The following is a 23,517-nucleotide window of genomic DNA, read 5'->3' as shown; positions in this document are numbered from 1 at the left end:
AGGGTCACATAATAATTCATTTATGCAATTTCTGTTTTTTATGTTAAATTAAAAAAAGTTTATAAATATTTGTTAACCGTTCAAAAAAAAAAAACTGTTCCTTTTTCTTCTCTTTTCATGGATACTTTAAAGAGAAGACATAATATTTCTCAGGCACCGGATTCTCCACCGCCAAAGTATTCTGATACTTATGAACCCGTTCCTTTAAGTGATGAAAAGTTCAGTCCCACCATCTCTGAAAAGGATGGTAAGGTCTTTAGAAAGAATTACAATAACAAGGTACCTCATTTTTGTTTTCAACGCGTGCCGATTTGACGCGATTTTCTTTAACATATATACTTTTTTTTTTACATAGGCCTTGACTTTCTTGTATACATATCAAAATGTAATTGCGTTGTCCGTCTTGTCACTGTTATCTTTTTATACACGTTTTCATCTCATTGGCCGATCAAGAAAAGTTATTTGGGATGAGGTATGTAGTATTCTAGCCTATATCTGACACATATCTTAACTCTCTTTTTATGTCTGTCTTAGGCACATTTCGGAAAGGTATGCTTAACCTCCCTCTGGTTACCTTCATGTTCTCCTCTTTAACGTATTTAATTTCTATAGTTTGGCTCTTACTACTTGAAAAATGAATTCTATTTTGATGTCCATCCACCTCTTGGAAAAATGCTAGTAGGATTTTCAGGAAAATTAGCAAACTACAATGGCTCATTTTCGTTCGATTCTGGTATCTCTTATCCTGATGATTTGGATATCGATACCATGCGTATCTTTAACGCAGCTTGGGGTGCCATGCTCGTACCTGTTGCTTTCTGTACCGCTCGACAATTCAATTTATCGGTGCATGCCTCCGTACTGGCCGCATCCATGGTTTTATGTGATAATGCATTGTTAACCATCAGCCGATTTGTCTTGCTGGACTCCATGCTGTTGTTCTTTACTGGTGCCACCTTTTTGGCTTTGGCAGGATTTCGTGCGCAAAGAAACGAGTAAGTGGGACGACGGGTAAATCGTATGTTTTGGTTACACACGTCACCCTTAACGCATATTTATTTGTTACAGATCCTTCTCATTAAAATGGTGGACCTGGCTTTGCGGACTTGGTGTATCGTTGGGTTGTGTATTAAGTGTCAAATGGGTTGGATTATTTGCTGTTGCTTTGGCCGGCGTATATACACTGGAAGATCTGTGGGATATGTTGGGCGACATTCAGATGCCTAAAAAAGTCTATGTTTCTCATTGGTTAGCCCGTGGTGCTTGTTTGCTGGCACTACCAATGTCGATTTATTTAGCTAGTTTTGCTGCTCATTTTTATATCTTGAGTAACAGTGGTCCGGGTGATGCTAATATGGGATCTCTCTTTCAAGCTAGATTAAATGGAAGCGTCTTTAAGGACAATCCATTAGGTAACCCTCCATGAAAAAAAAAACTCGATTTGTTTATTTACATCTATTTTTAAAGAAATCGCCTTTGGTTCCAACATCACCTTAAAAAACTTTGGTTATGGTGGCGGTCTCTTGCATTCTCATCCTAGTAGTTATCCTGATGGTTCCAAACAACAACAAATTACAGGATACACTTACCGAGATGCCAACAATAATTGGCAAATACGTCATCCTCGTGACGCCAATAATATGATGCCAGAGGACAATGGAGAAATCAGATTCGTTAAGGATGGTGATGTGATTCGTCTTAATCATCAACTCACCGGTCGTAATTTACATAGTCATCCTATCAATGCACCTATCTCTACTAAGCATTGGGAGGTAAGTGCCTATGGTACTGAAATGTTTGGCGATATCCAAGATAATTGGAAGGTTGAGATTGTTAAAGATATCTCTGGTATTGATTCCAACACCGTCAAAGCATTAACTTCTCGCTTCCGTCTTCGCCACGTATTTTTGGATTGTGTTTTGGCCTCCCGTAATATTGCGTTACCTCAATGGGGTTTTAGACAGCAAGAAGTGACGTGTGAAAGAAAGAGTAACCCATCCGACCCACACACTTGGTGGAACGTTGAGGAGCATTATAACACAAACTGTAAAGTATACTCTTTATTTTATTTTTTGCATATTCTGTACTTATATAATTCGTTTAGTGCCACCCGCACCTACTAGTGCTTATAAAACCAGCTTCTTTGAAGATTTCTGGCATTTAAATGTAGGCATGTGGAACTCCAACAACGCATTGATTCCTGATCCTGATAAGGATGATCTTTTATCATCTGGACCTACTGAATGGCCTATGGTTACTGTCGGTTTACGTATGTGCGGATGGGATAATGCCAACATCAAATATTATCTTTTGGGAAATCCTTCTGTTTGGTGGCCTTCTTTCATCTCTATCTTTATTTTTGCCTTCTCTATCGCAGCCTACATTGTTCGACAGAAGCGACAAATTGTTGATATGAATACAGGTAAGAATCCGCCTCGCATTTTATGCTGTTAATAAAATTGCTAACATGTAAAATAGCACGATGGACACAATTCGTGTCAGTAGGAAAACTGGTATTCTTTGGATGGTTCTTTCACTATGTTCCGTTCTTCATGATGGGCCGTGTTACATATATCCATCATTACTTCCCAGCACTTTATTTTAGTGTCTTTATGGTTCCCTTCTTAATGGAACACTTTTTAGTCAGCTCCAACGCCAAAACACGTCAAGCTGCATATGGTCTTGTGTTCACTCTAGTTGTTTCAAACTTTATCTTTTTTAGCCCCTTCTCCTTTGGTATGGAAGGGGATATTAATGAATACAAAAATCGTCTCTGGTTGAGTACTTGGAATTTAATTGAGAATTTCAACTAATATTTCAATAAAATAAAAAGTAGCATAAACGAAGAAATCTTTTTCTAAGATGTATATGTTTTACAATGTGTTCAAAACTCTATTTGTGAATGATGAAATCAAAACAGTAAAATGTGTGCCAATGATAACTCATTCAGTGGCATTTTTGTATCGCCGTTATGCCGAGTGACCCTCTGGTAACAACCAAGTTATTTGACGTGACTAACACACAATATGTGATACTGTTTACATATGTACTTGATCTATCATAAATAATAAGATATCTATCAGAGATAAATTAGTAGACTGATGCTGATTGGTCAAAATTTCGCCTCTCCTCAAAGTCACACGCTTCAAAAAAAAAAAAAAATAAGCCTTCTTTACTTGAGCAATGAAAGTTCGAGGACTTTGGGGTAATGTTTTAATGACCGATTCGAACGAGAGAGTTAGAGCATTAACACGACAGCTTAGGACTGGCCCTTAAACCCAGAAAGATATATAAATTAGACAACAATGTTTCTTGCAAAATTACCATGGTAACTTTTTGACATTCAATTGCCGAAAGCTTATCCTTATACAAAGAAATTAGGCTTCTTTAGCTAGCTTCAAGAAGAAAAAACGGACTTCTGTGCGCATGAAATTTGGTGGCATGGACCACATTTTATGCTCGCTAATCCCTCGAAAGGTAGACCCAAACTTTATCAAGAAAACAATGATATTAATATGATAAGAACAAAAAGATTGAGCAACAAGTCGTAGATATTACTTGTTTAGCAGGTGAAAATATTGAACTCTATGCCGAAGGACCAGAGTATGTCTATATAAGACGCGTCGATTTATTCTCACTGACAACGTTTTAGTGTGGTTCATCTCAAGGGAAATTATATTTCTCAAGACGATAGTGATTCCGAAGAAGCAACAGAAACAAAGTATGTAGGCTTAAGGGTATAAGCTTTTTCTCATTTTTTTTTACTCATATAGGTCTATCAATAGTCTTTTACAAAGTTCTATTTCTCTGGCCAGAAGCGATCTAGAAGAGGAAACAGCACCAACGTATGTCTTGGTTTGTGCGTTCTCCCGAGCAATTACATTGACATTTTCATTTTCTTCATTAGACCCGTCGATGAAAAGTCAACAGATAACAAAAATAATCTGATAGATAACAGAGAAAACGAATCCGATCAAGATATTATTTCTGCTACCAACAGCAGTAGTGATAGTGATGATAATTTTTTTGGTCGAGATCGTTTTAATGCCACGGAAGTGGTTTATAATGAAGACGATTTCGATACGGAAGTCATTTGCGATTACTTTGATTCCACTTTTGATCAAGAAAAGCTCATCGAAGAGACTGGCAGTAACATTGAAATCATCGAAAACAATCAGCAGATGACTGGTCTTATGAGGGATGCCATGGCCTTCTCTCAAAAAGAAATTGATGTCAATGCGTCTAAAGATAATGTGCGCAAGGAAGATGATGTGCCCGAGGAAGATGATGTACCCAAGGAAGATGATGTACCCAAGGAAGATGATGTACCCAAGGAAGATGATATGCCTGAGGAAGAAGACACGCCTGAGGAAGAAGAACCGCCCGAGGAAGAAGAACCGCCTGAGGAAGAGGACTCACCCGAGGGAGAGGACTTGCCTGAGGAAGCGGATTTACGTGAGGAAGAGGATTCACCTGAGGAAGAGGGTTCACCTGAGGAAGAGGATTCACCTGAGGAAGAGGATTCACCTGAGGAAGAGGATTCACCTGAGGAAGAGGATTCACCTGAGGAAGAGGATTCACCTGAGGAAGAGGATTCACCTGAGGATCCATATGTGGAAGAATTAACTGATCCAATAAAGGATAAGAAATCTGATACATTAAAGAATATCGAACAATATAAAAATGAGATCAACAGCACGCTGCAAGAGATAGACAGGGTGTCTAAAAAAATTTCAAAGAGTCCTAAAGGAGGATCAGGAAAAACCGAAACCACTCCTCTCAAAAATAAATTTATTACTCAAGCAAAGGACAAGCCCACAAAAAAAGCAGCCAAGTCAACACTAATGATAACACCAATGACAACGCAAACCGCGAAGAAAATACGAAAGAAGACACCTAAAGGAACTCCGGTCTCTCCGCCTTCTGTTCCAATAAATGAATCCGCGCTAATACCAGTCATAATACCATCATCTAAGCCTAAAAACAATCCCACACAAGCCAAGAAGAATAAGGGAAATAATACGAAAACAAATAACGAGAATAAAAACGATACAGCTCAAAAGGATTCATCATCTAAGCCCAAAAACAAAAGGAAGCCTAAAAGCAAGCCCACACCACCTAATAATAACAAGGTACCTAATACCGAAAAAGATAACGAGGAAGTTGAAGATACATCACAAAAAGATCCATCGCCAAGAGAAGTTTCATTAAAGGACGTATCGTTAAATGATATCGCACCAAAAGATGTACCTTTAAATGATATCACACCAAAAGACGTACCTTTAAATGTTATTACATCAAAGAAAGTGTCGTTAAATAGCCCTCCCAGTACTGTATTATCCCCAACAACATATGTACCAAAAGAAACTGAAGTTAATCATATGGAAATCCAGCAAGAAACGAATGCCGAATCTGAACTTGATACAACATACGAGAAACACAAACCGTCTGCCTCTCAACCAACCAAGGCTAGATACCCAAAGCGAAGTCACGCAGAAGCATCTGCGCGTAATTTGGAGCATTTAGCGCGAGAAGATGCCAGAATGTCTGCCACCATGAGTCATAAAAAACGAAAAATCCCCAAAGCCTAAAAATAATAAATGTGTTTTCTCCATTTGTTTTTTTGTTTTTGTTTTTGTTTTTTATATAAGGAAAGGAGGGGGGTAACTATGCACTAAAAGGAATTAAGAATAAATCTGGGAATATCGTATCTCAGGAGGTGGGGTAGGGAGGAATAATAATAGGGATGAATAAAGAATTAACAAGCGCACGCGCTACTTTCTTCTTTTCGGGCGGATGAATCAGTCAAATCCACTTTGGTTACTATTACAACAAGGCGTCAATAAAGTTATTTGTTTGCTTTTAATCACACTCACATTGTTCCCTTTGATTATCTTCAGAAGAGTTATCCATACCGGGTAACGCATTTCCAATCTTACGGAAGAGAGCTTTCACCTGTAGACATAAGTTAATATGCAACGTACTTCCTCACAAACAAAGTACTACACTTACATTATAACCCGCCTTGGCACTGGTTTCTATAAACATAATGTTGTACTCTTTTGCCTTTTTCTCTCCTTCGTCCACAGTGACTTGTCTAATTCGATTTTTTTACGTAAGCAAGATTTATTCAAGGCACCAATCTATGGTTCTTTACCTTTTATCATTTAAATCCGTTTTGTTTCCTACTAGGACGATGATTACATCCGTTCCTCTCTCAGCACGAACATCATCGATCCATTTAGATGTATTTGAAAATGAGTTTCGGCCTATATCAAACCGGTTACAATCTCGGTGGGAAACTGAACACACGATTTGTACTTACTTGTAATATCGTACACAACAACACACACAGAAGAATCACGAATGTAACTTGGGATCAACGAGCGAAATCTTTCCTATGCTTGTCAAAAATTGCTTTAGTGTCCTGACCTTTCTCATCCAATTCGAATCAATTATTTTACCTGTCCGGCAGTATCCCCTATTCATTGTGGAATCATTAGTACGCAATAATTGAACAAAGAAAAAACAATCCACACTTACATAATTGGAGGCGGATAGTACGATCGTCAAGATACATGGTTTTCGATAAGAAATCAATACCAATTGTAGCCTATCTCATGATTAAATACATAAGAAAAAAAAAAGAATGGATGTATAACTATGCTGTTTACCTGGTAAGTATTATCAAAAGTGTCATACATAAAACGAGTGATGAGTGAGGTCTTTCCAACTAAACGAAAAAAAAAAAAAAAGAACATTCAGGACAAAAGTACTCATCATCTTGCTTTTTATAAAAAAAACTTTACCACTTTGTTCACCAAGAAACACAAGCTTAAACTTTTTCAAAGGATTACCAAAGTCGTTATTGTTGTTTGCCATTTTGATTTTTTTTACGAGAAAAACAAAGGAATGTGTATTGAAATGAGAGAGAATGGGAGTTTGGGATAACTGAAAGAAAAAAAGAATGAAAATTTGTGTATAATTTTTTTTCCTTAATATATTGTGTGTGTAACAATCTCAAGGGATGTCATCTCCTTATTTGAAAAGCAGTAATACATTAAAGAACAATTCGATCCGCCTCCATAAATAGTCGTGACATAATCTAAACAGTTGATATTATGAAACCTTGTAGCACCTGAAGCTGCAGAATGCCAGTTATAGCAGTAATTCCTTGCATATCCTGTAAAAGAAACAGATTGACAGTCTAAATAATAATAAATGGTCAATCTTTTTTTAGGTAACATACCGGGTCAGTCACTTTTGGTTTAGATAATACCATACAAGCTGCTGTATTTTTAACATCTTTTCAACAGTCATAAAAGGACAGTTGCTGATGCTTGTTTGAAGGCCTGTCACCACCTATGTATGTGCATTTTATAAGCTAGACTTACTATAGTAAACAATGTCTTGCGAAAATTGGAGTGCATCTTTTTCATTGCAGTTAAAAAATGGATTCTAATCATGAACTTCACTTCAGATATTTACAGATACGAAGGGATCTTTGGAAGCAAGATTCGGCGTCATTTTAGCATTTGATCCATAAAATGAGATCCGCTTTTAGATATCTACAGAGTGTAACCGTAATTCTGTATCTAAATTGCCATCAAAAGAAAAAGTAAATAAATCGTAAGGCCACTCTAATCAAATTTGAATTATCAATTCTTGATGTCATAACTACAGTTATTATTGAAGCGTCAGAAAAAATTCGTACGTTATTGAACCGCTAGGATTTATGCATAACTTTTTTGGCGTTGCTTCATGTATTCCTCCCAACATTCAGAATCATATATCTAATGACGAATTCTAATAAATACATACAAGAAAACAAAGAGGGAAGGGAAAAGTGCCTGAATAAATTTTATTTAAAAGCTCTAATTTTTGTGCCATTACTTCTTCGAAATATCTGCAAATAGACACTTACAGTTTTTCAACGTATCTAATACAAATAGCAATGGGCCTACCTATTGAATACAATACCAAACTTTATAATCTTTTATCTGTGAATAAGCAGTAGCATATACCTATAATGAAGCGCATTCCATGAAAAAATAAAGAGAGGTTCAAATATGATGTGAGTTCTAATTTTATTCTATTTTATCCCATAAATGGGGAGGATTTAGGATCTTAAAAAAGATAAAATTTAGGCTTCCCAAGAAGAGGTAGCAGGAGCTTCGGTCTCATCAGCCCAATCGGTGGTGCGAGAAGCAGACCAGTCAGCGGCAGCGGCAATACCGGCAACACCTTCAGAGGCCTCACCTTCAACAGCCCACTCACCAGTGGCAGCCTCAGCGGTGGCAGCAAAGTCACCCTCTTCGGCATCTTCGGCATTCTCCTTCTCGATATCCTCAGGATCACGGTAGAAGAACATATCAACCATGACGTCCCAAGCGGTCTCATAGTCCAAAGAACCACGGAGACGGAGGACGGCACGGGCCAAAAGCCAGTAGATCAAACCAATGGCGTGCTTGGCCTTGTTGTTAGTGGGGATAGCAACATCAATGTACTTAAGAGAAGCATCGGTATCAGCAAGAGAGATGACAGGGATGTTGACATAAGAAGCTTCGATGACAGCTTGGAAATCGGAACGAGGATCGGTACAGATAACCAAACGGGGTTCACGGAAAGAACGGGTGATGTAATTGGTGAAGGTACCGGGAGTGAAACGACCGACAATGGCTTCAGCACCAATGTACTTGGCGAACTTAAGGGCAGCACGGTGACCATAAGGACGGGCAGAGACGACAACAATGTCTTGGGGCTGTAAAGATACTTAAGTGTGAGCAGAGGATCTATGTAGTAAAATAAAAGATCTACTTACGTTCTCAATGGCAGCAATGACACGAGCAGCCAAGATGAGCTTCTCCCAGGTCTTACCAATGTTGATCAAGTTGATACCTAGAATAATTACGATTTAGTTACATTTCGGAATCAATGATGGTCTAATTAAGGTGCTTACCATCAGCACGACGCTTGTGGATATAAGGAGCCATACGGGTGTTGGCGTTCTTGGTACCAATGTGACATTGGGCACTCAAAAGGAGTTGGATATCCTCTTCGGTGGGGTTAAGAGCGGAAGGAACACGAGACATATCTATTAGGGATAGATTAACATTTACTGCTTATTTGTTTGTTTCACTATTGCTATTTTTGTAGCATGTGGATGGATGGATGGATACATACTTGATGTGCAGGGAAAGAGAAGGCTTAATCTGACTGTACCACTGACGACAATTTTACATTGCTTGCCCACCCCCATCACCCCCCTCGCCTAATTTGGCAGACAGCAAAAATCCCCACCCTCTGTTTAAAAGCCAAAACGAATTCCCGACCTCCGGCCCGCAAAATTAAACGCGTGACCTTCTTTCTTAAAAAACTGCAATAACTCCTTTAACATATGGGAGCTTTCAAAGAATTATGCATTATTTGAATATTAAGCTACGTATCAATTGAAGTCGGTTACAAGGCGAATTAGCTGCGCAACAACATGAATAAAAACATAGCTTATTTTTTTAATGGAAGAGATTTAATATTTATTGGAGAACAAACAAAAAAAAAGGTTGAGAATTTTTTAATTTAAAAAAAATTGACAGATGTGGGGTAGAAAACTTAGAATCTGAGCTTGCTGAAGAACCACTTGTTCTTACCGGTTTGGTAACGTTCTTCGAAGAGCTTCTTGATAACCTATTTTTTTAAAAAAAACATAGTTAATATCATTATGTTGTTAAATTTTTATTATCCATATAGTATTACCTTCTTGGAATCTTCACGTTGAGTGGGTTCCTTGAAAGTCTCAGCAGAGACGGTACCCTTGATTTGTTCTAATTCCAAACCGTAACTATAAAAAAGGTTAGCCGAAAATCACGGTTCCTTAAAACTTCACTGTAATACATACCGAGTGGGCATCATGTGGTTGTAGTTAACAATCTTGACGAAAGGCTTAACCTTGGAGCGCTTGGCAGTCTTCTTCTTACCCATGGCCTTGGTGACCTTGAGGGGAGAACGCTCGACACCAGCAACGACGGCATAACCGTAAGGTCTATCCTTGGTTCCTTCGTCATGGTCTATAACAACAGTACTTAATTATTGGATCTCTCTTTTTTTTTTCGAGGCAAGAAAACTAGAAGAAAATAGAATCTCGAATTGTGCTTTCCATTTAATTTAAATCGAATCGTTGTGTTGTAATTTAAAGTATGTTTGTGGTGTATAGTTGGGTGTTGAATGACACGAGTTGAAGCACAATTGAATCTCTCTGCTAATTTTCTGCCTCTTTCAATTATTTTTATGTAAATACGTACTACGGACGACAACGGCCTTTTTACCGGCATAACGACCTTGTAAAATAACTACAACCTACAAAACATAAAAGCATAAGTCAAATTGGAAATTGAGAAAATATCAACAAAAAAAAACACGGGATGGACAATGGGGACACCCTCACCACACAAAAAATTTGTGTATCATTTCTCGTTCTCATATCCAAAAATGAATCATCCATCCAGGTTTTTTTTATCTTTTGTGCGTGGTCTGTATCTGTGGTGATTTCTACATACTTTACCAGCCTTGATGAACTTGACCATGGTTGTTGAAGATCTGTCAAAGAGAAGAGGGAGATTATCTATTTTTGCCCTACAGGCTCTCTTTTGGTGGATAATCCCTTGTGTCCGGCTTCGCAAATAGAATTCCTTAAAACTCCGACACATTTGCTTTTTGGCTTGCCAACCGTTTATAATTATCGAACAGTTGTTTAAAAATTGTATATGGCATGTTCTCTAAGAGTAGTACCATGTGAATTACCTGTATAATTTTAAATAACTGATACTAAAGGCCCTAATGGTTATGATCCAGAGAAGAATAAAGACTTCATCTTTACTTGCAACAGAATAGCATGATCAGATAAGCAAGTGTGTTCTTCTTTGTCATGACATGTAAGATAATCGTTTTGGGTAATAATTTGTTTGCAAGTAATGGAATGCTGAATCCTAGGGAGAACATATTATTAGCGGACGTTTGATGACAGTAAAGCATTTTGCCTCAGGTCACAAAGACTTCTCCAAATATTTACTAGTCCATGATATTTTAAAATCCAATTTATATGTCATCTGATATCCTGACCATTGAAATTCTGGAAAGAAATTGCACTGAAGCAAAGATAACTTACCACTGTTTATATTCAAATAAAATATATGATTAGACCTATGAGGGTCAATTGTATGTATGAATAGGGCGGTACTTTGGTCAACAAACTGAAAGTCTTGGGAAGAGCGATTTAAATTCCGTAGACTGCAGCCATTAAAACGTCATATTCTTAATTTTCTCCCTTGTAACTGAAAAGCCTACGGACATGAGCGAATTTAATACCACACAATGTAAACGATCTCTTGAAACAGGTCCCGAAAAAACCAGTACAAAGCAGAGAATCTCACTTTCTCGTCGTAAAACTCGACAAAAGAAAGAGTGTGGCCAGTCATCATCACAACAGGAACTACGCCACAATGAGCAAGACAAACATAATAATCACGATTCGAAAGATCTGCCTTTTGAATCAACATATCCAGTAAAGGAAGAAAAACCGGACCAAATTACTACTTTAAATTTAACTGCATCGCCATCGATCCCAGAATCGTCGACTTCATTGCAAGAAACAAGCCTAACGATCAAGAATATGGATCTCAGTAAAGCAGATTTTATAATTGATTCAGACATAGGCCATACAATTTCCAACACAGTGCTATCAATACAAGAATTTCCAGAGAGCAATAACTATAAATCAAGTCTTAAAGACACATTAAAGCATGAATGTGAAACGGAAGAGAAAGCTGAAGTCAAGTTAGAATATAAAAATGAAACTGACGGTGACGGTGACGTAAAAGTTAAATACGAAGTAAAAGAAGAGACTTTTAGTGATGTAGAATTTAAATACAAAGTAAAAGAAGATCAGAACTATGATATTAAAGTCGACTTCGAGGAAAAATATGAATGTCCTATCTGTGATGTCGACTTGACATTCATTACATCCACAGACATACGACAAGAGCATGTAATGGGTTGTATATCTAGTGCCGAATATAGGCAAGAGACTAGTATATGTAGTGTCTGTAATCGGGATATTACATATCTCACCATAAATCAAAGGCAAAAACATGCCAACCGTTGCCTAGATGGATCATCGGTTACAACGTATAACCGTAACTCAAGTAATGATTTTGCAACGAAACAGCCAATCTTTTTAAATAGACCACAGAAGCTGCCAAAATCGACGCGAGAAGAAGACAAACACGATGAACTTTATCAAGCAACATTGGCTATGTCTAAATCCTTACAAAAGCCCGATAAAAAAGCCAAGATAGAATTGGATGAGGCAAATATCTGGTCTGATCAAGAATCGCGGTTGGAAGCAAGTCACCAGTTGAGTTTGTTACTAGATGCCCAGAACGAGATACGCATGTCCATTCAATCAGAACGTGAGATTTCTATTGGATCGATCGGTCCCTCTACTATGCTAACAGTGCCTACATTATTACTATCTCGGTCGCCGTCCATAAACTTTTGGGGATTAGCTGCATTGGAGGACATGGAGCCCTCTATTTATAACTGCGCATTTTTAGGCCATAGCATTAATGCTTCCAAGGAAAAGTGAGGGAGGAGCTTTAAAAAAAATAAGTTTAAAAATTACAGTGTTCTTTGGTCTTTTCCTAGTCCTTTTAAACTTTTTATTGAAAAAAAAAAAGAAACAAAAAACAAAAACAAGCGTGAAAAAAATGAGCTCTAAAAATGACAGTAGCAGCGTAAGTTTTTTAACACGTTCATAAATTGTGTATTCGGACTCTCTATTAAAGCTTCCATTTTAGACATATAAATCAACTGCGGACGAATCTAGCAATTGGCGAAGAAAACGTGTAGATCCTCTTGCAGAATCTCAAGACACCGAAAGAAAACCAAATTACGAGAGCAGATCTCGTCATAACGATCATTCAAACAATAGTTCGTCGAGATTGCCTCCACGTCAACGCGATCAAGACTACAGACCTCGTAGGCAACACGGCGGGGGTAATATCACAGCACGACATTCAAGGCATAACCGGCAAGCGTCAAACGACGGCTCTAATAGAAACGATCATGTGCAAAGTATCTGTGAGAATTCTTTAGAAAATAATATATCAAATAACGTCGGCACAGTTCAAATTCAAGCTGAAAATGAAAACGCATTAAGTAATGAGCATAGACAAAATAATATTTTGTTAGACCGCGGGCAAAACAATGCTTCATTCAATTACGGGCATACTGATACTTTACCAAGCTACAGACAAAATGATGTCTCGCCAAATCAAGGAGAAACTGATATTTCTTCAAGTCAAAGACAATCTCATACTGCCTCAAGCCACCGAAACAAAGATGCTTCTTCCAGCCACAGACACACTGATATTTCTTCCAGCCACAGACAAGCTGGTGTTTCTTTAAGCCACAGACATACTGATGCTTCTTTGAACTACGGACAAGTTGATGCTACTTCTGATCATAAGCAAAATGATGATTCTTTAAACAACAGACAAACCGATGCTTCTTCAAATCACAGACATAGTGATACTTCCTCAAACCACAGACATAATACAACTTCCTCAAACCGCAGGCATAATGATACTTCCTCAAACCACAGACATAATACAACTTCCACAAACCGCAGACGCAATGAACGTCGAGTTGATAACGATAACGTAGATACGAACAACCGTCAGGCAGCCAAAGAAAATAATTGGCGATCAAGTAAGACATGATCATCATAACAATAACATAAAAAAAAAACTAACTTTATGATAAAAGCTGCCGGTCCACTCTCTCCCAAACAACCAAGAGCTTATCGTCACGTTGATGATTATAACAACTCCAGTAGAAAGAACGTGTTCCAACCGTATATCAGCCCAGAAGCTGCACAGCAAGGAATTCGAGAAGGATCACTTTATCAAGGAATTATACGGTTAACAAAAAATCGTAATGATGCTTATGTCATACCCGATGACTTGGATGCAGATGTATATATCAGTGGGCTAACCGGTCGGAACAGATCACTCCATGGCGATAATGTAGTTGTACGATTGCTGGATGTGGAAACAGTATGGAATGAACGACAGGAACGTGAAGCTCAAAGAAGAAAAGAACGGGCTCAAAAGAAACATAATGAAAAAGTCGAGGCTGCTGCCGAATTGGACGACAATATAGACTCAACTATCGAAAGTCTTGTCGAAGAAGAAGTTGATGTGGAACAGCTTGAGGAGGGACATAAACCAACTTACTGTGGTGAGGTTGTGTCTATTTTAGAAAGATCACCGAATTTCACTTTTGCTGGGTAAATTTCTACCACACTCATATAAATAGAAAAATTAGAAACTAAATATTTATTTAGTACCATTACAGCAACACGATTTGCCAATACTGCTCTTTTAGATAACAATCGTCCTCTACGAGTTGCTTGGTTTAAACCAAACGACTTACGCGTCCCATTTTTAGTGCTTCGTAATAAGGATATTCCTGACGATTTGCTACAAAATCCAGATATATACCGCAATACATTATTTTCCGTAAGTTTTTTTTTGCTTCGTTTTTAAAGGAATACTCAACAATATTTTTGTTTAGGCAACGATCTCACATTGGCCAATCAACGACCCTTTCCCCACTGGAACAATCATTAGGGAAATTGGTCCATTAGGCGATTTGTTGACTGAGAAGGAAGCAATTCTAGCCGACAACAGTATTATTCGCACCGAATTCAGCAGTGTCGCCCTACGTGGCCTTCCTGATTTACCTTGGTGTATTCCTGAAAGCGAGATTGAGAAAAGAAGAGATCTCCGTAACGAACGCATCTTTTCAATTGACCCAAGCACTGCCAAGGACCTTGATGATGCTCTGCATATCAAGGAATTGGCCGATGGGTTTTACGAAGTGGGTGTCCACATTGCTGACGTAGGATATTTCTTGAAGCGAGGTTCTCCTTTGGATACCGAAGCTTACGAACGTGGTACTAGCACTTACCTTGTGGATAGTGTGATCCCAATGCTTCCTTCGATTCTTTGCGAAGAATTGTGTAGTTTGAATCCAGGTGTTGATAGGTAATTGCTCATTAAATAGTATTATAATTCTTTATTAATGTACTTTAGGCTGGCCTTTTCCGTTATTTGGAAAATGGATTTTGAAGGAAAGATTGTTGATACGTGGTTCGGAAAGACTGTCATCAGGTACTAAGCAAATAAATGGAAGCTTCATACCAGATACTAATATGCTCGGATAGATCTTGCGCCAAATTAGCCTACGAGGACGCACAATGTGTAATTGACGGTCAGGAAATGTCTGGAGACATAGTGATGCACGACTCTCACCTTCTTCGACTTGTCTCTGGTGATATATTTATGCTCAATAGCCTTGCCACGGGAATGCGCCGTCGAAGATTCCAAAGTGGTTCTCTTACTTTAAACTCGGTCAAGTTAATGTTTGAATTAGACTTGCAGGGTCGACCTACATCTGTCAAGAAATTTGAATCAAAGGATGCTAATCATTTGGTAGAGGAATTCATGCTTTGTGCCAATATCAGTGTCGCAAAAAAAATTGCATCTGTGTACCCACAAGCATCTTTGCTGCGTAAGCATGAACCGCCATTGGAAAGACGCTTGGTAAAAAAAGAAAAAAAAATGGCGGGTCAAAAGACCTCGTACCTAAATACTGACATGTTTTGTTTAGAACAAGTTTTTAGATTTGACAGAAGAGCTCGGTCTTGATTTTGCTGGTAACACCGCTGGTGAACTACAACGATCTTTTGACAAGATAAAGAATAAGGATGTAAAGGATGTTCTCTTAGTTTTGGCTATTCGTTGTATGCAAAGAGCGAAGTACTTCAGCAGTGGAAGTGCCGACTCTTCAAAGTATCTTCATTATGCCTTGAACGAAAAAATGTATACGCACTTTACCTCGCCCATACGTCGTTATGCAGATGTCATTGTTCATAGAATTTTGGAAGCAGCCTTAGAAAACAATAGTAAGTTTCTTGCTCGTTACAAAGAGAGAAAACGTTTATATCTATTTTACTAACATGATAACAGGTTCAGGTGTATACGAAGGCAGGATTGTGCAGAAGATGACATTCAAATGTAATTCCAAGAAAGATGCTGCAAAGAACGCTCAAGATACGAATATCGGCCTTTACCTTGCCAAATATCTATCAAACTATCAAGAAACAAAAGGACCTGTATATACAAAGGCAGATGTCATTTATGTCGGTAAAGAGACATACGAAGTCTATGTTCCGTTGTACGGACTTGAAAAAAAATTTCACGTGGAAGATCTTCCAACTGAACAACATTACTATGATAAAGAAACCCATAAGCTGGACATTTTCTGGAAAGCTGGTGTGCCTGTCACAATGCACAATGAAGAGAAAATGTACGCTCAAAGACGAATCCTCAAAGATGATTATAGTGATGACGATTTGGATGTCGATATTCCTATCGAATCTTTAACACTTAAGGATGTCGATGATATGGTAGAAAATGATGATTTGCTTGTTCCGCCTGTAGTACTTGAAGAAAATACATGCTTACAACGATTAGGCATGTTCTCCAGGATCACTGTTCGTATCCAAGTAAATGACGAGAGATCACCACCGATAATTAATGTTTATCCAGTGAACCCTTTTTCTGGGGAAAGTGTGGTAGAAATAAATTAAGAGGATACTCACGCACACATATCCCAATTGTAATGTTTAATAAATGACATGTGAAAACTGGTTACACACATGTGGGGCAGAGTATATATAATCATGTAAGCGTTGTGTTACCCAAAGATTATCTTTTTTACACTTTGCCATCAAAATGTCATAAGAAAGACCGAGTACTTCATCGATATGGCAATTAATGAAGATTCGAATGGCGTACGAAGCTGAAATGAGCTCATTGTCCCATTAATTCATGATATGTTTAGTCAGCTCGCTTTTGCCTTTATGTCCTGTCGGAGTAACTTGTTCAGTGATCCTCTAAACGGCCAGGGTGACAAGAAGTAGACACACATGTTAAATATATATCGGATTTAGGCTATAAAGACTAACTAAACTTTAATATGAGCAATAAGGAGATAGTTACAATTGAGCTCTATTGAAAAGGTTCAGGCATATCATGTGATACACGAATTTCTTTTTTTCCCCCACATTTTTCATGTGAAAGTAATTGCACTTATAAATACGGTTCTTTTTTTCCAGTTCATTTTAACGCTTTGATTTTTCCTTTTTTTTTTTTCTTCTTTTCTTTTTTTCACAAGTTAAAAAATAAATATCAAATATGACTAACGATATTCGCTATGATGGAAGAGTTGCTATTGTAACTGGTGCTGGTGGAGGTGAGTTTTTCATTGAGCAAACAATGCCTCATTGGAATGACAAGACTAATATTCCTTATAGGACTCGGTAAGGCTTATGCACTTTACTTTTCCAGCCGTGGTGCCAGTGTTGTTGTCAACGATCTTGGTGTGTCCCACACTGGTGATGGCTCCAGCTCCAAGGCTGCTGATGTTGTTGTGAATGAAATCTTGAAGGCTGGTGGTAAGGCTGTTGCCAATTACAACTCTGTCGAAGACGGTGAAAAGATTGTCGAAACTGCCATGAAGGCCTTTGGACGCGTCGATATTATTATTAACAATGCTGGTATTCTTCGTGATAAATCCTTTGCTAGAATCACTGATGCCGATTGGGATCTTATCATGGCTGTCCATGTTAAGGGTTCCTATGCCGTCACAAAGGCTGCTTGGCCCATCATGAAGAAGCAAAAGTATGGTCGTATCATCATGACTGCCTCTGCTGCTGGTTTATACGGTAACTTTGGTCAAGCTAATTACAGTGCTGGTAAGATATTGTGGGAATGTTTTGTTTTTATTATTGTTTATATGTTCTGATTGCATAATTTATTTTAAGCCAAACTTGCTCTTGCTAGTTTCAGTAACTCTTTAGCTAAGGAAGGTGCCAAGGATAACATTCACTGTAACACCATTGCTCCTATGGCTGCTTCCAGAATGACCGAAACTGTCTTACCTGCTGAGATCCTTGCCTCTCTTAAGCCTGAATATGTCACTCCCGTTGTCGGTTTCCTCTGTCACGAGAAGACCGAAGACAATGGTGGTATCTTTGAAGTGGGTGGTGGATTCATTTCCAAGTTGAGATGGGAACGTTCTGCTGGTGCTGTCTTCAAGGCTGATGACAGCTTTGATCCTGCTGCTGTTGGTGCCAAATGGGAAGAAATCACCGATTTTGAAAAGAACAACGAATATCCTACCTCTGTCATGGATACTGATTTCTTGGCTCTTTTGGAACGTGCTAAGGCTGCCGAAGCTAACCCCAAGGCCGAACCTCTTAGATTTGATGGTCAAGTTGCCGTTGTTACCGGTGCCGGTGGTGGACTTGGTAAGGCTTATGCTTTACTCTTTGGTAAATTAGGTGCCTCTGTTGTCGTTAACGATCTTGGAGGTTCTGCTGGTGGTCAAGGTGCCGATAGCCGTGCTGCTGATATTGTTGTTGAAGAGATCCGTAAGGCTGGTGGTAAGGCTGTTGCTAACTACGACTCTGTTGAGGAAGGTGATAAGGTTGTTGAGACTGCTCTCAAGGCCTTTGGCCGTGTTGATATCGTTGTCAACAATGCTGGTATTCTTCGTGATAAATCTTTTGCTCGTATGACAGATGCCGATTGGGACCTCGTGCACCGTGTTCATTTAAGAGGTACTTACAAGGTTGTTCAAGCCGCATGGCCTCATTTTGTCAAGCAAAAGTATGGTCGTATTATCAACACTGCTTCTGCTGTCGGTTTATACGGTAACTTTGGTCAAACCAACTACAGTGCCGCTAAACTTGGTGTTGTTGGTTTCACTCGTACTTTGGCTCTTGAAGGTCAACGTAAGAACATTCTTGCTAACGTCATTGCTCCCAATGCTGGTACTCGTATGACTGCCACTGTTATGCCTGCCGAGATGGTTGAAGCTTTCAAGCCTGAATATGTTGCTCCTCTTGTTGCTTTCCTCGGTCACAGCAGTAACGAAGAAACTGGTGGTATCTTTGAGGTCGGTAGTGGATGGGTTGCCAAGGTCCGCTGGCAACGTTCCGGTGGTGTTGGTTTCCCTGCTAACCGCGAATTAACCCCCGAACAAGTTGCCGAAGCTTGGTCTCGTATCATTGATTTCGAAGATGGTCGTGCCACTAACCCTAACAGCACCCAAGATTCTTTCCAAGGTTTCATGGATAACTTTAGTAACGTTGCTCAAGAAGAAGAGAAGCCTGAGGGATCTCTTGATGTTGAGAGTGCTAAGAAATTGAAGTTCGAGCCTAACGTTTTCACCTATGAGGAACGTGAAGCTATCTTGTATGCTTTAGGTGTCGGTTGTAAGCGTACCGATACTCAATTTGTCTACGAAAACGATGTCAACTTCAGCGTCTTGCCTACTTTCGGTGTCATTCCTTCTTTTGCTGCCATGAACTCAGTTCCTTTTGGAGATATCGTTCCCAACTTCAACCCCATGATGTTGTTACATGGTGAACAATTCTTGTCTCTCAAGAAGGCTATTCCTACCAGCGGTACTCTTAAGTCTGAATCTCGCATTATTGATATTCTTGATAAGGGTAAGGGTGCCTCTGTTGTTCTTGGTGTCACCACCTATGACGAAAACAACGAAGTTGTCTTTGAGAATCAATTCACTTTCTTTATTCGTGGTAGTGGTGGATTTGGTGGTAAGCAAAAGGGAGAAGATAGAGGTGCTGCTACTGCTACCAACGCTGTTCCTGACCGTAAGCCTGATGCTGTGATCACTGAAAAGACCAACGAAGATCAAGCAGCTCTTTACCGTTTAAGTGGTGATTACAATCCTTTGCACATTGATCCCGAGATGTCCGCCATGGGTGGATTCAAGGTACCTATCCTTCATGGTCTCTGCTCTTTTGGTATCTCTGGAAAGCATGTCTTGAAGGCCTTTGGTAACAACGATCCTGAAACTTTCAAGAGTATCAAGGCTCGTTTTGCCAAGCATGTCTTCCCTGGTGAGACTCTTGAGACCTCCATGTGGAAGGAAGGTAACAAGGTCATCTTCCAAACTCGTGTAGTTGAGCGTGATGTGATTGCTATCTCAAACGCTGCTGTCGAATTAAACGCCCCTGCTCGTGAAAGCAAGTTGTAAATTTCCCCCCATTCCTTTTAATTCTTCTATTTTACCCACTCTTAATTTTTTTTGTTGTTGATTTTGCTAAAGAATAAAGTTCATTTTAAACAATAAACCATTGTTTCTAATTAAAAAGTTCGGTAAAAGTTTATACCCACGGATAAATTACTAGGAGATACAGATAAAGAGTACCAGTGTAACTGGTATCAATCCTTAACCTTAAACAAATATTATAAACCCAAAATAATGGTACATGTCTGAAAAAGTACATTTTGTAAGTAATGTGCTACAATATATACATCGATATAGACACCATCTATATGTTTATGCTAGGAAAATGACTTTATTGTTGTCTAATTCATTACGTATTCATTGCAAAAGTATAAACCCCGTCGAAACCCGCTTTTCCCGTTGATAAAAACCCCGTATTTCAAAAAACATTCCAAATGACATCTTTTCCCGTTTATCTGCAACTTGCATTTTCTTTTTTTGTGAATAATAATAATAATAATGGCAACCAAGACCCTCACATCCAAAGCATTTATCTTTGATCTCGATGGTACATTGATAGATACCACACCTCTTGTTGTCAAGTACTGGACAAATTTTGCGTTGGAACATAATTTGGACCCTGAACAGGTACAGTGTAATTAAAGGCAGAAAAAAAACGCGCAATTTGTGTGTATTGATAGAATTCTATATAGATCCTTGCTACTTCTCATGGACGTAGAACTATTGAAACTTTGGAACGCTGGACGCCCGAACTTGCAACCGTGGATTACGTGAATAAGTTCGAGGGAGGTTTAGCCAAAGAAACAGAAGGTGTGACTGTATTACCAGGCGTCCTTGATTTATTGAAGAGCATTCCTACAGAAGATTGGACTGTCAATACGGCTGGCACTATTACAATGGCTGTCAGCAGATTATCACAATTCAATATTCACGTGCCCAAAGAAATGGCTACGGGCGATAAGGTAAAGAAAATGTCATGGTTTTGGATAATGATGACTGTAGATACTCATGCCGTTATAGTTGACTTTTGGTAAACCTCATCCTGAAGGCTATTTATTAGCAGCAAAGATTCTTAGAAAAGAGCCCAAGGACTGTTTGGTGTTTGAAGATGCACCTGCTGGTGTGCAGGCTGCGATAGCAGCTGGTATGGAGTGTATTGCATGCACGACTACACACACCGTGGATCAACTTAGAGAGGCTGGAGCAACTGTGATTGTGGAACGCTTAGACAGTGTTCATATTGAAAGACAGTCTGATGGTAGCTACAAAACTGTAATTTCAAACACGATTGAATAAATAAAATTGGATCCTCTATTGTTATTACAAAGAAAGAAAAAAAAAAGGGGGGGGGATAATGTACATTTATATTTGATGATAAATACTAAAGCTTTTCTCTCATCAATTGGTCTTTACGGTCATACCAACGAACAACTTCTTCATAAATGGTCCATGAAATAGCTGAATTGAGTGGTTTACGGATTAATCTAACGCTAATACCATCGAAGAATCCCATCAAACCTTCCTCCTATCGTAGAATATTAACAACATGTTGGAATAATGTAAACGATATCCAACTTACCATGTAAACCTTTCTTGCTGATTGTATTAAATTTTTATACATCATGGGTTTAAGCTGCATACGCGTTTTCAACATATCAAATGGTTGTGTAGTACAAGTAGCAGCCATACCGGCAACGACTCCGGAACCCAGATTAATGAGTGCATTCGCGATAGGTAAATTTTGACGCATAGAATATTCTTACAATAGGATGAATGTGATGATGACAAAAAATAGAAAAAAATAGATAGTTACCATTGGCCCAAGTCTTACATCCTTCATAAAAGAACAAATAGATACCAGCAAATGGAGCATCACGAATAAAGGTTGCACCATATCCAGCAAACAGACCTATTTGTACATATTAATACCGGTAAGGGGCCTGATTAAATCTACACATTATACCCCTGATGCCATCTGTTTTGATAATTGATTTAAATGCTTGGTTTAAACTTGTGTAATTATAGAAATTACTCTTTTTATAAACAAAAATATGAGTCAAAAAAAAAATTTGTTTCCGATATAATCTACATGTACATACCTCATATCTCACTTTGACCACTGTGATAGGCATCATCATATAACCCACAGCGCCTCTTGCTGTAGAGCCAGAGAATAAATTTTCATAACGTTGATATGCAGCTGTTGTTTCGCCATTGACACCTGCTTTATTTAACCAAGGTTGCCAGGTGCCTCTAGTGTTGGCAAGAATGTCTCGAACCTCGGATAAAGCAAAAAAATACAAGGCTGAACCAGGTACATTTCTTCCGCTTGGGGTCAGTTGTTTATTCTTTTTTGGGGGCGTGAAACTCTCTATAGTTACCTCATAATGGTTGGTACAGTTCCTCTCCAAAGTCCATTATAACCGTTGCTATTGACAATATCCTTGACAGTAGTGTAAATGTTGCTACAAACTAATTCATTAAACATTGGCAATTCCAAACAGAATCGTTTACTCTTTGCTTGTTACCTCTTTTGAGGAGATACCAATAGGCCTTTACTCTTTGCTTCTCTCAAAAAAGCCAAGTGATCCTGGCGTTGTTGCTGTAATCGTGTCTTGATCAAGTCCAGTGGTTGAAGTAACACACATGCTGCCATGCCAGACAATGCTCCTCCTGTTAAATGTAAAGCTGGGCTTCTTTTGTCGTGTTTTGACATTTTTGCTGTTGCTGCTGCTGAAAAAAAAAAGAGTGAACAGAAGAAGAAAAGGCTTCCCTTTCAGAAAACTCTCCCCACCTTTGACTTTACGATTGATGACCTCTGTTTGTGTCAACAATCCATCATTATTTTCAACCCCCGAAACATTTGCCAAAAATACAAAGTTCTGTTTGAGAATGTCTTTGCTTTATAGTTTATTTGATTGCTTCTATCTTCATCTCTTTATACCAATGCCTTTTTCAACTCTTGGTATTCTACCGTATTACTCTTGCATGGGTCACCACCTTCCCCTGTCATTTGCCGTTTGTTCCTATATGGGTAAAAAAACCTTAAGTAAGCATGACTCGCGTTGGAAAAGGCGTATCTTTAACTCCGAAAGAGAGAGAGAAGTAACCACAATATTACCCCTTTACCGAACTCAGGCATCACCTACACATGGGATGCATTATTAGAACCATAAGCTTTATAGCTCACTTTGCGTAATGATACAAGTCCAACCGTTCACCCTTTTTTTTTTTTGCAGTTTCAATACATGGATGATATCATAATTATAAATATTTGCACAACGACACCACCCTCCTATGGTGTTAAATTACATAGACATAAAGCAAAAACAC

The 23,517-nt window shown here is 38.7% G+C and overlaps 10 protein-coding genes across 10 annotated transcripts; 6 read left to right on the top strand and 4 right to left on the bottom strand.

The window, feature by feature from the left end:
* The first annotated feature begins 87 nt into the window (after nt 1–87).
* On the top strand, nt 88–2,847 carry EV154DRAFT_599365 (Dolichyl-phosphate-mannose-protein mannosyltransferase-domain-containing protein). The gene is made up of 8 exons (XM_051607112.1): nt 88–279; nt 356–472; nt 535–549; nt 613–995; nt 1,069–1,412; nt 1,468–2,046; nt 2,105–2,422; nt 2,479–2,847. The coding sequence occupies exons 1-8, from the start codon at nt 118–120 to the stop codon at nt 2,811–2,813; spliced, it is 2,253 nt and encodes a 750-aa protein (XP_051461563.1). The 5' UTR covers nt 88–117; the 3' UTR covers nt 2,814–2,847.
* Nucleotides 2,848–3,861: 1,014 nt separating this feature from the next.
* Nucleotides 3,862–5,817, top strand: EV154DRAFT_34538 (uncharacterized protein). Its single transcript, XM_051595012.1, has one exon. It carries the CDS (start codon nt 4,182–4,184, stop codon nt 5,589–5,591), a length of 1,410 nt encoding a protein of 469 aa, XP_051461562.1. The 5' UTR covers nt 3,862–4,181; the 3' UTR covers nt 5,592–5,817.
* On the bottom strand, nt 5,675–6,959 carry EV154DRAFT_34484 (GTP-binding protein Ryh1). The gene is made up of 9 exons (XM_051595011.1): nt 6,810–6,959; nt 6,675–6,733; nt 6,544–6,613; nt 6,465–6,481; nt 6,326–6,398; nt 6,158–6,269; nt 6,013–6,097; nt 5,877–5,955; nt 5,675–5,823 (listed from the first exon to the last, which is right to left on the bottom strand). Exons 1-9 carry the CDS (start codon nt 6,880–6,882, stop codon nt 5,759–5,761), a joined length of 633 nt encoding a protein of 210 aa, XP_051461561.1. The 5' UTR covers nt 6,883–6,959; the 3' UTR covers nt 5,675–5,758.
* Nucleotides 6,960–8,053: 1,094 nt separating this feature from the next.
* EV154DRAFT_599362 (ribosomal protein S2, flavodoxin-like domain-containing protein) lies at nt 8,054–9,092 on the bottom strand (the record flags this gene model as incomplete). The annotated part of the gene is made up of 3 exons (XM_051607111.1): nt 8,054–8,761; nt 8,822–8,898; nt 8,960–9,092. 3 exons carry the CDS (start codon nt 9,090–9,092, stop codon nt 8,144–8,146), a joined length of 828 nt encoding a protein of 275 aa, XP_051461560.1. The 3' UTR covers nt 8,054–8,143.
* A 415-nt stretch (nt 9,093–9,507) lies between these two features.
* On the bottom strand, nt 9,508–10,645 carry EV154DRAFT_496043 (ribosomal L27e protein family-domain-containing protein). Its single transcript, XM_051600107.1, has 5 exons — nt 10,554–10,645; nt 10,299–10,353; nt 9,896–10,064; nt 9,754–9,838; nt 9,508–9,684 (listed from the first exon to the last, which is right to left on the bottom strand). Exons 1-5 carry the CDS (start codon nt 10,578–10,580, stop codon nt 9,610–9,612), a joined length of 411 nt encoding a protein of 136 aa, XP_051461559.1. The 5' UTR covers nt 10,581–10,645; the 3' UTR covers nt 9,508–9,609.
* Nucleotides 10,646–11,191: 546 nt separating this feature from the next.
* EV154DRAFT_575046 (uncharacterized protein) lies at nt 11,192–12,786 on the top strand. The gene has a single exon (XM_051606446.1). The coding sequence runs from the start codon at nt 11,345–11,347 to the stop codon at nt 12,638–12,640; it is 1,296 nt and encodes a 431-aa protein (XP_051461558.1). The 5' UTR covers nt 11,192–11,344; the 3' UTR covers nt 12,641–12,786.
* A 1,025-nt stretch (nt 12,787–13,811) lies between these two features.
* On the top strand, nt 13,812–16,711 carry EV154DRAFT_413823 (uncharacterized protein; the record flags this gene model as incomplete). Its single annotated transcript, XM_051595581.1, has 7 exons — nt 13,812–14,344; nt 14,402–14,576; nt 14,632–15,104; nt 15,153–15,230; nt 15,284–15,662; nt 15,730–16,039; nt 16,107–16,711. The coding sequence occupies 7 exons, from the start codon at nt 13,812–13,814 to the stop codon at nt 16,709–16,711; spliced, it is 2,553 nt and encodes an 850-aa protein (XP_051461557.1).
* Nucleotides 16,712–17,223: 512 nt separating this feature from the next.
* Nucleotides 17,224–20,287, top strand: EV154DRAFT_436916 (uncharacterized protein). The gene is made up of 3 exons (XM_051596836.1): nt 17,224–17,376; nt 17,438–17,878; nt 17,948–20,287. Exons 1-3 carry the CDS (start codon nt 17,319–17,321, stop codon nt 20,188–20,190), a joined length of 2,742 nt encoding a protein of 913 aa, XP_051461556.1. The 5' UTR covers nt 17,224–17,318; the 3' UTR covers nt 20,191–20,287.
* Nucleotides 20,288–20,632: 345 nt separating this feature from the next.
* EV154DRAFT_458083 (HAD-like domain-containing protein) lies at nt 20,633–21,480 on the top strand (the record flags this gene model as incomplete). Its single annotated transcript, XM_051597435.1, has 3 exons — nt 20,633–20,811; nt 20,877–21,146; nt 21,205–21,480. The coding sequence occupies exons 1-3, from the start codon at nt 20,683–20,685 to the stop codon at nt 21,478–21,480; spliced, it is 675 nt and encodes a 224-aa protein (XP_051461555.1). The 5' UTR covers nt 20,633–20,682.
* Nucleotides 21,481–21,482: 2 nt separating this feature from the next.
* On the bottom strand, nt 21,483–23,077 carry EV154DRAFT_496036 (mitochondrial carrier domain-containing protein). The gene is made up of 7 exons (XM_051600106.1): nt 22,713–23,077; nt 22,566–22,649; nt 22,284–22,506; nt 22,148–22,217; nt 21,998–22,093; nt 21,764–21,942; nt 21,483–21,709 (listed from the first exon to the last, which is right to left on the bottom strand). The coding sequence occupies exons 1-7, from the start codon at nt 22,898–22,900 to the stop codon at nt 21,566–21,568; spliced, it is 984 nt and encodes a 327-aa protein (XP_051461554.1). The 5' UTR covers nt 22,901–23,077; the 3' UTR covers nt 21,483–21,565.
* Between the last annotated feature and the right edge of the window lie 440 nt (nt 23,078–23,517).

This window comes from Mucor mucedo (genome assembly GCF_025094135.1).
Source record: "Mucor mucedo strain NRRL 3635 chromosome Unknown EV154scaffold_12, whole genome shotgun sequence".
Lineage (NCBI taxonomy): Eukaryota > Fungi > Mucoromycota > Mucoromycetes > Mucorales > Mucoraceae > Mucor > Mucor mucedo.
Note: the sequence above shows the minus strand (reverse complement) of the source record. Positions and strands in the feature narration are given on the sequence as shown.

Bases quoted from the DNA above. Each gene is read 5' to 3' on its own strand.
- EV154DRAFT_34538 (XM_051595012.1), top strand. From the start codon at position 4,182: ATGACTGGTCTTATGAGGGATGCCATGGCCTTCTCTCAAAAAGAAATT.
- EV154DRAFT_436916 (XM_051596836.1), top strand. From the start codon at position 17,319: ATGACTAACGATATTCGCTATGATGGAAGAGTTGCTATTGTAACTGGT. The intron at 17,377-17,437 runs GTGAGTTTTTCA...TATTCCTTATAG, and splicing joins TGTAACTGGTGCTGGTGGAG to GACTCGGTAAGGCTTATGCA. The intron at 17,879-17,947 runs GTAAGATATTGT...ATTTATTTTAAG, and splicing joins TCAAGCTAATTACAGTGCTG to CCAAACTTGCTCTTGCTAGT.
- EV154DRAFT_599365 (XM_051607112.1), top strand. From the start codon at position 118: ATGGATACTTTAAAGAGAAGACATAATATTTCTCAGGCACCGGATTCT. The intron at 996-1,068 runs GTAAGTGGGACG...TATTTGTTACAG, and splicing joins TTTCGTGCGCAAAGAAACGA to ATCCTTCTCATTAAAATGGT. The intron at 2,047-2,104 runs GTAAAGTATACT...TAATTCGTTTAG, and splicing joins GGAGCATTATAACACAAACT to TGCCACCCGCACCTACTAGT.
- EV154DRAFT_575046 (XM_051606446.1), top strand. From the start codon at position 11,345: ATGAGCGAATTTAATACCACACAATGTAAACGATCTCTTGAAACAGGT.
- EV154DRAFT_496036 (XM_051600106.1), bottom strand. From the start codon at position 22,900: ATGTCAAAACACGACAAAAGAAGCCCAGCTTTACATTTAACAGGAGGA. The intron at 22,507-22,565 runs GTAACTATAGAG...CCCAAGCGGAAG, and splicing joins ACTGTACCAACCATTATGAG to AAATGTACCTGGTTCAGCCT. The intron at 22,218-22,283 runs GTATGTACATGT...GTTTATAAAAAG, and splicing joins TGGTCAAAGTGAGATATGAG to AGTAATTTCTATAATTACAC.
- EV154DRAFT_34484 (XM_051595011.1), bottom strand. From the start codon at position 6,882: ATGGCAAACAACAATAACGACTTTGGTAATCCTTTGAAAAAGTTTAAG. The intron at 6,614-6,674 runs GTAAACAGCATA...ATCATGAGATAG, and splicing joins CTTTTGATAATACTTACCAG to GCTACAATTGGTATTGATTT. The intron at 5,824-5,876 runs GTGAGTGTGATT...TTGTTGTAATAG, and splicing joins AGATAATCAAAGGGAACAAT to TAACCAAAGTGGATTTGACT.
- EV154DRAFT_496043 (XM_051600107.1), bottom strand. From the start codon at position 10,580: ATGGTCAAGTTCATCAAGGCTGGTAAA. The intron at 10,354-10,553 runs GTATGTAGAAAT...TATGTTTTGTAG, and splicing joins AGTTCATCAAGGCTGGTAAA to GTTGTAGTTATTTTACAAGG. The intron at 9,685-9,753 runs GTAATACTATAT...TTAAAAAAATAG, and splicing joins AACGTGAAGATTCCAAGAAG to GTTATCAAGAAGCTCTTCGA.